This window comes from Spinacia oleracea, chromosome 3 (genome assembly GCF_020520425.1).
Source record: "Spinacia oleracea cultivar Varoflay chromosome 3, BTI_SOV_V1, whole genome shotgun sequence".
Taxonomy (NCBI): Eukaryota; Viridiplantae; Streptophyta; class Magnoliopsida; order Caryophyllales; family Amaranthaceae; genus Spinacia; species Spinacia oleracea.
In genome coordinates this window covers 84,466,188-84,478,311 of record NC_079489.1, presented here as the reverse complement: position 1 = coordinate 84,478,311, position 12,124 = coordinate 84,466,188, and the positions used below count along the sequence as shown (strand labels likewise).

General features: G+C 38.6%; 1 protein-coding gene across 6 annotated transcripts; it reads right to left on the bottom strand.

The window, feature by feature from the left end:
* Positions 1-8,383: 8,383 nt before the first annotated feature.
* On the bottom strand, positions 8,384-11,630 carry LOC130469161 (uncharacterized). Of its 6 annotated transcripts, none has more exons than XR_008929531.1 (7): positions 11,176-11,630; positions 11,022-11,088; positions 10,376-10,420; positions 9,751-9,927; positions 9,281-9,406; positions 9,142-9,190; positions 8,384-8,565 (listed from the first exon to the last, which is right to left on the bottom strand). XR_008929531.1 is itself a non-coding variant. In XM_056838121.1 (4 exons), exons 1-4 carry the CDS (start codon positions 11,335-11,337, stop codon positions 9,902-9,904), a joined length of 300 nt encoding a protein of 99 aa, XP_056694099.1. In that variant the 5' UTR covers positions 11,338-11,630; the 3' UTR covers positions 9,415-9,901. The 6 variants fall into 6 exon arrangements, 1 of the variants encoding a protein (XP_056694099.1); XR_008929533.1 differs by having other exon boundaries at positions 9,757-9,927; XR_008929535.1 differs by lacking the exon at positions 10,376-10,420.
* Positions 11,631-12,124: the final 494 nt, after the last annotated feature.

The window sequence follows — 12,124 nt, the reverse complement described above, 5'->3', positions numbered from 1 at the left end:
TAATTAAATTTGTATGTTTCCGGTTAGACTAGAAATACATTTTTATGTTTAAATTAGTAAAGCATATGAATTTATTGGTTTAAGTGGGAGCCCTTTTAGTCATAAACTCTTGATTAGGTCTACAAATCCTTAAGGTTAAAACAACTTGATTAGAATTAATAAGGACTGAATAATTTGTAGATTATTGGTGCCCTTGATTAATTGCTGCAAATATTTATGTGATGCATAACGTGTTTTACTAACCAGCTATGTGGGCCATTCCTGATAATGAATGGGTGAATGGTATATATTGTATATGTACTGTTTTGCAGGTTATGAAGTGACTAGTATGACCCAAATAGGATAGAAAATATGGTATGCGTACCATTAATTTGAATGTAATTGGTCCAAAGTACCAAAATTGTTTTTCAATTCAAATATGGTCTGCGTACCATCAAATAGTTGTAATTAGTTTAATTATAGCGTATCCTATTTGAAGAAAATGGTGCCTCCCACGGAGATTTTCCAGACAGACTTTGAAGTTGAAGCTTCAAGATGAAGTCGGGCCATACTAGATCACATTTATCTTATGCATGCTTTAAGTTATTTATTGCTTTAAATATGTCTTAATTATGCATGAGATTGTGGCTTGATTATGTTGCATGATTAAGGATTTTAGTTCACTTAAAATCTAACCAACATAGTAAGAGCCTTAAGTTCCAAACTTAAAAATTGAGTTAAAAGGTGCCATGCCAAAATATACACTTGCTTGGATATCCTTTACATCAATCTAGTAATAGTTTTCGCTCAGCGAGGTGTTACTTATTGGTCCTAAAGGGGCAAGGTACACAAATAAATTGTGAGTACATGTTAGTTTTGGTGAAACTCAACGATATAAGTAAGGAGTCCTTTTATGTCGTGGCAAAATCGATAGGTTTACCTAATAAGTTCTTAGACGTGCCTATCAACCAAGAATAGTTTCTAGACTATTAGCAAAAGGTTTTTGCTTACCTAAGATATTTTAGGATTGAGTCGACAAACTGTGCTTAATTCTTCAATGGATTTTAGGATCTTGGAATCATTTTATTCACACCTGCCGGAACACATAACTTGAATAAAATGCTTCATGAACATTGAATTATGCATATATGCTAGAATTTAAGTTTATTAAGAGAAATTGTGAATGGTTATTTATTTGTTTATTCTTTTCAATTGTAGTTTTAATTATGGAAAACAACAATTCATTCAACATTCGATCAATTCTCGAAAAGGAGAAGTTGAGCGGGAAAAACTTCCTTGACTGGCAAAGGAACTTGCAAATAGTTCTTATGCAGGAAGAAAAGGAGTATGTCCTGGAAGAGGTGATACCCAAAGCCGCAGGCGACGGGGTCACTCAGGCAGCCCTCAATCGTTGGATTGATGCCAACAAGGATGTGAAATGTCTAATGCTCGCCACCATGAGTGCAGATTTGCAGAAAACGTTCATCAACTCAGATGCTTTCACGATCATCAGTGAGTTAAAGAACATGTTCCAAGATCTGGCTCGAGTAGAAAGATTCGAGACTCATAGGCAAATTCTTGAGACCAAGCTTAAGAAAGGCGAGCCCGTAAGTCCACATGTTCTAAAAATGATTGGACTCATTGAGAATATGAGTCGGCTGGATTAGCAATTCTCTCAGGAAATGGCTGTAGACACCATCCTCCATTCTCTTCATAACGGGTATGATCAGTTCAAACTGAACTACAGTATGAATAGTCTGGACAAAACGCTCACTGAGCTTCACGGTATGCTGAAGACCGCTGAAAAGACGCTCAAAAGTGATAAGCAAGATGTGCTTATGGTGCGTGGGGGCAAGTTCAAGAAATCTGGAAAGAAGAGGAATGCTAAGAAAGGTGGCAACAAGGCCAGCCCAACTAAGCAAACTGGCGCCAAGTCTGAAAAGAGGAAGGTCAGTCAACCCACTTCTGAATCCGAATGCTTCTACTGCAAGAAGAAGGGGCATTGGAAGAGAGATTGCTTGAAGCTAAAGGAAGATCAGAAGAACGGAACAGTCGTTCCATCTTCAGGTATTTTCGTTATAGACTGTATACTTGCTAATTCAACTTCTTGGGTATTAGATACAGGTTGTGGCTCACACTTATGTTCCAATCCACAGGGACTAAGAAGAAGTAGAAAGTTAAGCAAGGGTGAAGTCGACCTACGAGCGGGAAATGGAGCACGGATCGCTGCATTAGCTGTAGGAACTTATTATTTGTTGTTGCCCTCTGAGCTAGTTTTGGAACTGGAAGAGTGTTTCCATGTTCCAAGCCTTACTAAAAACATCATTTCAGTTTCTTGCTTAGATGCTAAGGGATTTTCCTTTTTAATAAAAGACAATAGTTGTTCGTTTTATTTTAAAGAGATGTTTTATGGATCTGCTAGATTAGTCAATGGACTTTATTTATTAGATCACGAAAAACAAGTTTATAACATAAATACCAAAAAGGCCAAAAAGGATGATTCAGATCTCACATATCTGTGGCATTGTCGATTAGGCCATATAAACTTGAAACGCTTAGAAAGACTTCAAAAGGAAGGAATTTTAGAACCATTTGACTTAGAGGATTATGGTAAATGCGAATCATGTTTACTTGGCAAAATGATAAAGCAACCTTTCTCTAAAGTTGGAGAAAGAGCAACTGAACTATTGGGTTTAATCCATACAGATGTATGTGGACCAATGAGTACAAATGCTAGAGGTGGTTTCAGCTACTTTATCACTTTCACTGATGACTTCAGTAGATATGGTTATGTCTACCTAATGAAGCATAAGTCTGAATCCTTTGACAAATTCAAGGAATTTCAGAGTGAAGTAGAGAATCAATTAGGCAAGAAGATTAAGGCACTGCAGTCTGATAGAGGCGGTGAATATCTGAGCTATGAATTTGATGACCATCTGAAAGAATGTGGAATTATGTCAGAATTGAGTCCTCCTAGAACACCACAATGGAATGGTGTGTCGGAACGGAGGAACAGAACCTTGCTAGACATGGTCAGGTCAATGATGGGTCAGGCCGAACTTCCAATAGAATTTTGGGGACATGCACTAAATACAGCTGCACTCACTATAAATAGAGCTCCGTCTAAAGCTGTCGAAAAGACTCCATATGAGTTATGGTTTGGAAAGCCTCCAAATGTGTCTTTTCTTAAGATTTGGGGATGTGAAGCATACGTCAAACGATTAATTTCAGACAAATTTCATCCGAAATCTGACAAATGTATCCTTGTGGGCTATCCAAAGGAAACAAAGGGGTATTACTTCTACAATACATCTGAGAACAAGGTGTTTGTTGCTCGAGATGGTGTCTTTTTGGAGAAAGATCACATTTCCAAAATGACAAGTGGGAGAAAAGTAGACCTCGAAGAAATTGGAGTCGAACAACAAACTCTAGAGAATGCTCAAGATGACATTCAGGATGAAACTCAGAGATCTTTAGAAGAATCTGGTGAGAATCATGGTCAATCTAGAAATGTTACCCCGCGTAGATCGCAAAGATATAGATCTCAACCGGAAAGGTACTTAGGTATTTTGACGAACGAGAGTTATGACGTTCTATTACTTGAAAGTGATGAACCTGCGACTTACAAACAAGCTATGACGAGCCCTAGCTCCAAGCAATGGCAAGAAGCCATGCAATCTGAATTAGACTCCATGTCTGAAAACCAAGTATGGGATTTGGTCGATTTGCCAGATGGCTACCAAGCCATTGGAAGCAAATGGGTTTTTAAACTGAAAAAGGACAAGGATGGGAAACTTGAAGTTTTCAAAGCTAGATTGGTTGCAAAAGGTTACAGGCAAGTCCACGGTGTGGATTACGATGAAACCTTTTCACCAGTTGCAATGCTAAAGTCTATTCGGATAATGTTAGCAATCGCTGCATATTACGATTACGAAATATGGCAGATGGATGTCAAAACCGCTTTCTTAAACGGCGTTTTAACAGAAGCTGTGTTCATGACACAGCCTGAAGGTTTTGAGGATCCAAAGAATGCTAAAAAGGTATGCAAGCTAAATAAATCAATCTACGGATTGAAGCAGGCATCCAGGAGCTGGAATATACGTTTTGATGAAGCAGTCAGTGACTTTGGTTTCATCAAGAACGCAGACGAATCTTGTGTATACAAGAAGGTCAGTGGGAGCAAAATTGCTTTCCTAGTATTATATGTCGACGACATATTACTTATCGGAAATGACATTCCTATGTTGAACTCTGTCAAGATTTGGTTTGGGAAATGTTTTTCGATGAAGGATCTAGGAGAAGCACAGTACATATTGGGCATCAAGATTTACAGAAATATATCTAAAAAGATGATTGGACTTAGTCAAAGCACTTATATCAATAAGGTACTTGATAGGTTCAAGATGGCAGACTCCAAGCGAGGCTACCTACCCATGTCTCATGGAATAACTCTAAGCAAGACTCAGTGCCCAAAAACACTTGATGATCGTAGACGAATGAATGGGATTCCATATGCATCATTGATTGGTTCAATAATGTATGCTATGATATGTACACGCCCGGATGTTGCGTACGCACTCAGCGCTACGAGCAGATACCAGTCAGACCCAGGAGAGGCACATTGGACTGCTGCCAAGAATATTCTGAAGTACCTGAAAAGGCACAAAGATGACTTCCTGGTCTATGGTGGAGATGATGAATTAATTGTTAAAGGCTATACGGACGCAAGTTTCCAAACCGACAAAGATGATTTCAGATCACAGTCTGGGTTTGTCTTCTGCCTCAACGGAGGTGCAGTAAGCTGGAAAAGTGCTAACCAAAGCATCATTGCGGATTCTACAACTGAAGCGGAGTACATTGCTGCACATGAAGCAGCAAAGGAAGCTGTATGGCTAAGGAAGTTCATAGGTGAACTAGGTGTAGTCCCCTCCATTAAAGGACCAATAGCCCTGTATTGTGATAATAACGGAGCTATTGCACAGGCAAAGGAGCCTAGACACCACCAAAGAGTCAAGCATGTACTTCGTAGATTTCACCTTCTACGAGAGTTCGTTAAAAGAAAAGAAGTCGAGATAAGCAAGATTGGAACTGATGACAACATATCAGATCCATTGACTAAACCTCTGCCGCAGGCGAAGCACAACTCGCACACTGCAGCCATGGGAATCAAGCATATTGGAGAATGGCTTTGATGTCCTTATTTAATGTTTTAAAGTTTTAGAGTTTAAATCTTTGTAAAAGATTATTGGTTAATCATTCACAATAAATGAATAGAATTCATTTTTCCATTTAATTTGTGGTTTATTAAATGATGAGTCCCTTCAATTTGACGATATATTCAAGATAGACTGTTAGGACCAGTCCTGTGACTAAGAAATGTCTATCAAGTGAACTTGAATGTCAAAAGTTGAAAATGGTCCCTGGTCGGAGTTTTCTATAAAATTGGACGCATAGAAAACGTTAGACGACTAGAATGCAAGATGACTAGTAGTTCTGTTTCTTGAACTATGTGGACATGACAATGTCATAATCATTTGCATAGATACTTACTTTGGGAAGACTAGTATCGGACAGACCTATGAAACTTTACTGTAAGAGATGAAAATCTGTCATAAGTAAATTTCATTAAAATTATTAGACACTAAATCCTCAATACCTGAGTGATTTGAGATTACTTGTTTGAGAACTGGTTACTTTGACGTTGACCAACCGTCGCACCGTAAAAGGAGGCTATAAAGGCAACGCTCAGGTAATCACCTATCAAACGAAGTCTAATCTCAAGATCGCAAGATTGGGATTGTGCTCCCATAAATCGGGATGAGATGCTTAAAAGTTGTACAAGGCCACTCGGAGAGCTAGAAACTGTGAAATGCATGGCCGTGCTCAAATGAATCATAGGCTTTGATTATCTGCTTATTTGATCAGTTGAACTCTGAAACCGAGAAACACCTCTGGATATAATAAGGATGACAACTCTTACCTTATGTTCAAGAGCAAGCATCGAGTGACAAAGGAATTAGGAAATGCACACTTGTCCCTAAGGACAAGTGGGAGACTGAAGGAAATAATGCCCTTGGTCCAAGTATGCATTCAATATTAAGTATAATAAATGCGGTTCAGTATTAATTAACAAGTTAATAATTCAGTGAGATCAAGTGAGCTGAATGCCTAGCTAGAGGCCGCTTCAGTTCAAGTGGAATTAATGATATTAATCCACAACTTACTCTTGACTGAACCCGTAGGGTCACACAAATAGTACGTAAACGGATCAAGTATTTAATGGCATCTCTGGATATTCGGAATCGACGGATCTTGGTTTCAGTGGGAGCTGAGATCGTCACAAGCAAGAAATGAATACTCCGGAAACTCTACGTATGTCCTCTTGTTCGTTCGTTTATTTAATGGCCTCTTGTTCGTTCGTTTATTTCACTTGGAAATTCTACGTATTCTCTTCTCTTTTGTTTTTCTTTATTTTTGGAACGTAGAATTTTATTAGAGATCACAATGAGTTGAGTGATCGTGATGATTTCTCGAGAAGCCGTAGCCGATTGGTGGACTACGGTCGCTTTGGGGCGATTATTTAAAGGAACTGTCGCTCTTAAGGCGTACCGTCTTTGCAATAGTTGGGCGAGTCTATATGGCCTGAGGAACATACCTTGTGGCGTAAGACTTTGATCGCATATATATTTTTTATTTTGCTACGGTTGTTTCGTAGCTTGGAGCCCCCAAGTATGCATGTTGGGATGCTTTCCTTTTGGCGTACGATTTTTGTAGGTTCTTTCGAGAAAGATGCCTTGGGGTCCCGCTCGTGTAGGTGCGAGCTATCCCTTCCGTGGTAGGTAATATTTTGCTACCTTTAATCCTTAATGTAGAAGTCGCGTGGGTTACATTTTGAATTTGGGCGATAAGTAGTCTTTGCCTCATACTCTTGGTCGTGCCCGCATTAGTGCAATATGCCTTACTCCTTTTTTTTAAGACTTGTACCGTGGGATGGTTGAACTTATGGTGCGACGTAGGCTTGTGTGGCCTAACAGCGTGTCTTAGAACATTCCTCTAGGTGTTTGGGATATCATTATTATTTTTTGCATTGGAGTACTTCATTACGCCTCGTTCAGGTGCCCGAACAAGTGTAGCACCTTCTGCGTGGGTGTGCACGGCTTATTACTTCGTTCGATGCGAGGATTCATAGATGTTTCTTTTTATTTTTATTTTTTTAATTTTTTTTTATCCTTGATTTTTTTTTCGCTTTTGCTTTGGAACGACGTAGACTGTGTAACGGGCGCTTGTAGGGCGAGCGTTATGTGCAGTAGTTTGATCGGAGTTTTGGTGACTCGCGATTTTCAGTTACCCTTGTTAGTGGGGTGACTTTATATATTCTAAGTAGCTTAGAATTTGGGAGGGGTTGTAGCCATTCTAAGGTTCGTTTTACACGATCAAACCTTAGGATTGTGCCCCTATGACGTGTGTATAGCATTAGCGTCGAGAATTTGCGATAAAATCGTCATTTCGAGCATTTTTAGAGTGTTTTTCTCAAGCCCCCAATTGTAGCTACGGGATTGGCTTGGTTCTATAATGCTTGGCATACGTTTTTATGCATTCATGGTGACATGGATCATGAATAGTTTGAACCAGACTCGTTTAGTGCGAGGTACGTTCGAGTAGTGATTTGCTACTTCTCTTGTAAATGTCGTATTGTGCGACATTTCCATGGTCAAGGTAGTCACATGTTGAAGTGTGCCTTGACCAAAAGCTAGGTGCCTTTCTTAATCTTTTTGACTAACTTGCAACATCGAGATAAACGCATACTTAGCTTAAACCAACGACACTTTATTATGTTCGAAGAAGTCTTTGAAAATTATTTGAAATCCGAGTCCTACTGTGTACAATCCGAGGTGTCCTAAGTAACACTAGTGGAAAACTCTTCATTTGCGTCGGTCATTTAAGCCCATTTGCGTCGCACATTGGTCCGACGCAACTGGCTGCGACGCAAATAAGAGTCATTTGCGTCGCAGATTTACTAAACTGCGACGCAAATGACTTTTTTTTTTCACATGCTAAAGAGTCATTTGTGTCGCAGATTTACTAAAATGCGACACAAATGACTTTTCAGCATGTAAAAAAAAGTCATTTGTGTCACAGATTTACTAAACTGCGACACAAATGACTTTTCAGCATGCTAAAAAAAAGTCATTTGCGTCGCAGTTTAGTAAATCTGCGACACAAATGACTGCGTTTATTAAAAAAAAGTGAGCTGCACATTTTATACTCTATGCAGTGCATAGAGTATAAAATGTGCAGCTCATTTTTTTTTAATTAGCTATAGTTCATGAATTAACAAAAATAATGATAGCATGGGGGTGCAAATAATATCGTGCAACAACACAAACTAAAAAAAATAGCTCGGAAACCAAAGTTCCTTTGACATATTGAAAACAAACAACACAAATTATCCAAACAACAGGCTAGATGATAGAAACAAGAGCCATTCATTTTAACAAGCTGGTTCTGAAATTGTCCGCCTCCTCAGCCTTTTCTGGCTGCATTGCTGTTGGAGCTATTAAGAGCGGCACCGGCTGGCTGTTTGCCCTGCAATAAGTACTGAAACTGTCCGCCATCTCAAACTGAAATTGTACTGAAATATGTGTCCAATTTTCCCAATGAAAAACAACAAACCACCATCTCAAACTGTCTCAATAAAATTCATAATAGAGTCCAGACATGTATTATATTTCAAGGTAAGCATCTGAAATGCTCCAATCCCCACCAGCAAACAAGTTCCTAACGACCCCAATCCCCACCAGCAATGCTATATTATGCAGATACTAGAATTTTAATATAAAAGCTTTTGATTATATTTTAAAAAAACAATTAATGGAAAAATAAACACCCGAGTGACTTATAACTGTCAGCATTTAATGAAAAGAAAATTTATTAGTCAGGATTTGACAGTTGATAAATACAGGATTTGAGACCACCTATAAGGTAACTTTGAATTTATTAGTCAGGCCGTGATCTATTAGGTGCTCAAACTAACGCAAATCAGCCTCGGTATCATAATGCACGAACAGAACAGAATTGATTGCACAGAACAGCAACAGAACAACACAGAACAGAACAACAACGAAACAGAACAGAACAACAACTAAAACGAACAGATCACACCTGCTGCTGTCAGAATTGCTGCTAGCTCCCAAAACTGCTGCTACCAGAACTGCTGCACAGAAATAGCAAGACCATAAATAGATTAAAAACTCCCTTAGATACTTTGGTATGCAGATGGCAGGAACGCTGAAACTTTCACCTGCTTATAAATATTCTTATCAATATTTGAGGTATAGTTCGATGAAAACAACCCCGCCATCAATCTTATCAATATGATCAAGAGCTCTGCTTGCGAGACCCTCACATGGTTTTGAGGTTCAACGTACTGTCACAAGTGTTCAGTTAGAATTATGATAAAAAGTACTGAGACATCGATGAGAGTACCTAACACCATGCAAAAAATTAGCAAACTCTCTCTAAGCTTCGTAGATTTATTGGTGCTCGGTTGTACTAGAATTGATCTCATGTGGATTAACAAGATCTTGTTCTAAGAGTACAGTCCTCTTTTTCCGACCTCCCACACTGAGTTTAAGACATGAAACTAGACAGCTAAGCAGCCAATGGAACTATATATCTATATTTACACAAATGGAAATCACATCATGTTAAGCACACAAGGGACTATATGGACACGAGAATGGGGCATGCGATGTGAAACAGGAACATTACTTTAACCTTGTTGAGGAGTTGGCGAGCATATTTTTTTATCAGTTTTGCGGAAGACAATAGAAGCAGCAGCCATGGCAGCAGAAGTTTCAGCAGCAATCTCAGTACCAGGTTTATGTTCCCCTGCAGCCCGTACTTTACATTGTCTCCATCATCATAATATCCCCCTAGCAGGTCCACCTACATTCATTAAAATTGGTGCTAAACATGAATCACTTGTTCACTATGCAAAAGGAATAATAAACAGAAAGTTGGTTCCTTTAAAATCAATAATAGATCTGCATATGCAAATGAAACAAAAATAGAGATAGTGGTGCCATAGTTAAAAAAGGGCAGGAAACAGAAAATTATACTTGAAGTGATATTAGGGCAAAGGAGCTAGCAACAATCTTCACAAATTTTGGGAGAACACGTTACATATAATTCCAATGCCACTACCAGTTATGCCAGAGTTGAATCAACAATAAAGCAATATAAGATTCATGAAGAAAAACAGTATACTAGAAACAAAGCAATAAAAACAACATAAGCCGAGGCATTACCCACTCAAGTCAAGGAGCTCTAACTTTGAAAAGTTGTAAGCAATGGCAGCATACAATTAAATGTGAAGATTGAGAAAATTAGGTACCTATTTGATGAATCTGCTGCCCTAGTTCCATCGCATACAATCGACCTATCAATCAAAATTTACCAAAATTAACACCAAAATATCATCTCCAAACCCAATTGGTCAGCTATATCCTTTACATTAAATTCCCACAAATAACTAGAGCAAAAAATCTCCGAATCCAACTATTCTAAGTACTCAAAGCTTAGAACTTTACTTATTAGTACGCACGAAGCCTATGGAAAACATATTCAGAGCCTTAAAATGTTCCAACACACTACATTAACCAGTCTCCACCAACGAATAGCCATACAAATACATTAGTGTAGGAATTTCTATATCTCTTGCGATGAAGAACCTACAATAGCTATAGCTATAGCTAAACTAAACGAATTAAACCAAAGTAAATATTCCTGTAAATATGCAACGGCAGCCCAGCCCCTACCAGAGGGTACATACATCTTGATCTCATGAGGTTCAGTTCACAATTAAACACCAATTTCACAACAATTTAGCTTCATATTTACATTCCACAACACAACAAGTCAAATTCCTTCCAATTTCCAGTGTTACAACACAAAAATTAAACTAAAACCCTAATTTAAAAACCTAAAACAAACCCAGAACCAGAAGCTCAAATTCAAATTCAAATAGGAGAGAGACTAACCATCGGCGGGAGCCATGTCAACATCATCCAAAGTAACAAGACCCTTCTCTATCAACTCCTTTTGATCCTAATTTTTTAGGGAAATTATTAATTAAATCAATTAATTCGACAATAATGAAGATTGAAACCAAGAACAAAAATTAAAAATATATACCCGACGCCATTTTTTGAGGTTCTTTTTCTTGCGCTTCCCGGAGACAGATTGAAGTTGCGTCTGGCGTTTAAGCTTCTTAGTGAAGGGAACACCGTGCACTGCTCTCTTATTCTGTGAAATTAGTGCTCTCCTTTTCTTCTGTACTTCGTTGAATTTCGCCATTGTTTCTCAAGATTTTCTCTCTCCTCCGACTATAAAACCCTAGTTTCTGGCTCAACTGTTTTTGCGTTCACTCTTCAGCTGTCAATACTCGACGGCTTAGCGACAACGTTTCATTGAATTAAGCAAAAAAATTAAGGATTTAAAGTAATGAGATTTCGGCAAATCGAGATTTTACTGAGATTTCTCCTTCTTCTTAACGGAACCAAGGTTTTGCCTCCCTAGCCATTTTCGTGGAGCTTATTTTTCAGAGAAAATGGATAAATTTGGATGGGTTGCTGGTTATAGGAGATGGAGATGGAGATTTTGAATGAAAGCACAAGATCGATTATGATTTATTTTCAAAGGGGGAGAATTTCCGAGGTTTCAGATCTGGAAGAACGGGATGAGAGAGAAACAAAGGGTAGCCGAAAATGTGGTGGGGTCTGGAACCGATTAGAGTAATACAGCTTTGCGTCATTGTTTAAGTTTTGTGCGACGCACGTGAGTATTCAATTACGTCGCAGGTCCGTTAACCTGTGACGTAAATGATAAACGGACCCGTCTTAGATACATTTACGTCGCAGGTTAATAAATGACCGACGTAAGTTGTATTTTAAAATTGAAATAACTTCTTTTACGTCACACAATAAAATGAGCGACACAATAATGCCGACGCAATTGAACACTTTTGTACTAGTGTAAGTTGACTTATAGAAGGGTTCGTACGGGATTACATGAGTGAATCAAAATACTGTTACGATTTTTGGAATGCTGTCTAAGGATTTGCTGGAAGCCAGGGTGCAGGCGT

Coding starts and splice junctions, on each gene's coding strand:
- LOC130469161 (XM_056838121.1), bottom strand. CDS start 11,337: ATGGCGAAATTCAACGAAGTACAGAAGAAAAGGAGAGCACTAATTTCA. Junction 11,089..11,175: donor ACCTCAAAAAATGGCGTCGG/GTATATATTTTT, acceptor CTAAAAAATTAG/GATCAAAAGGAGTTGATAGA. Junction 10,421..11,021: donor TGACATGGCTCCCGCCGATG/GTTAGTCTCTCT, acceptor TTTGATTGATAG/GTCGATTGTATGCGATGGAA.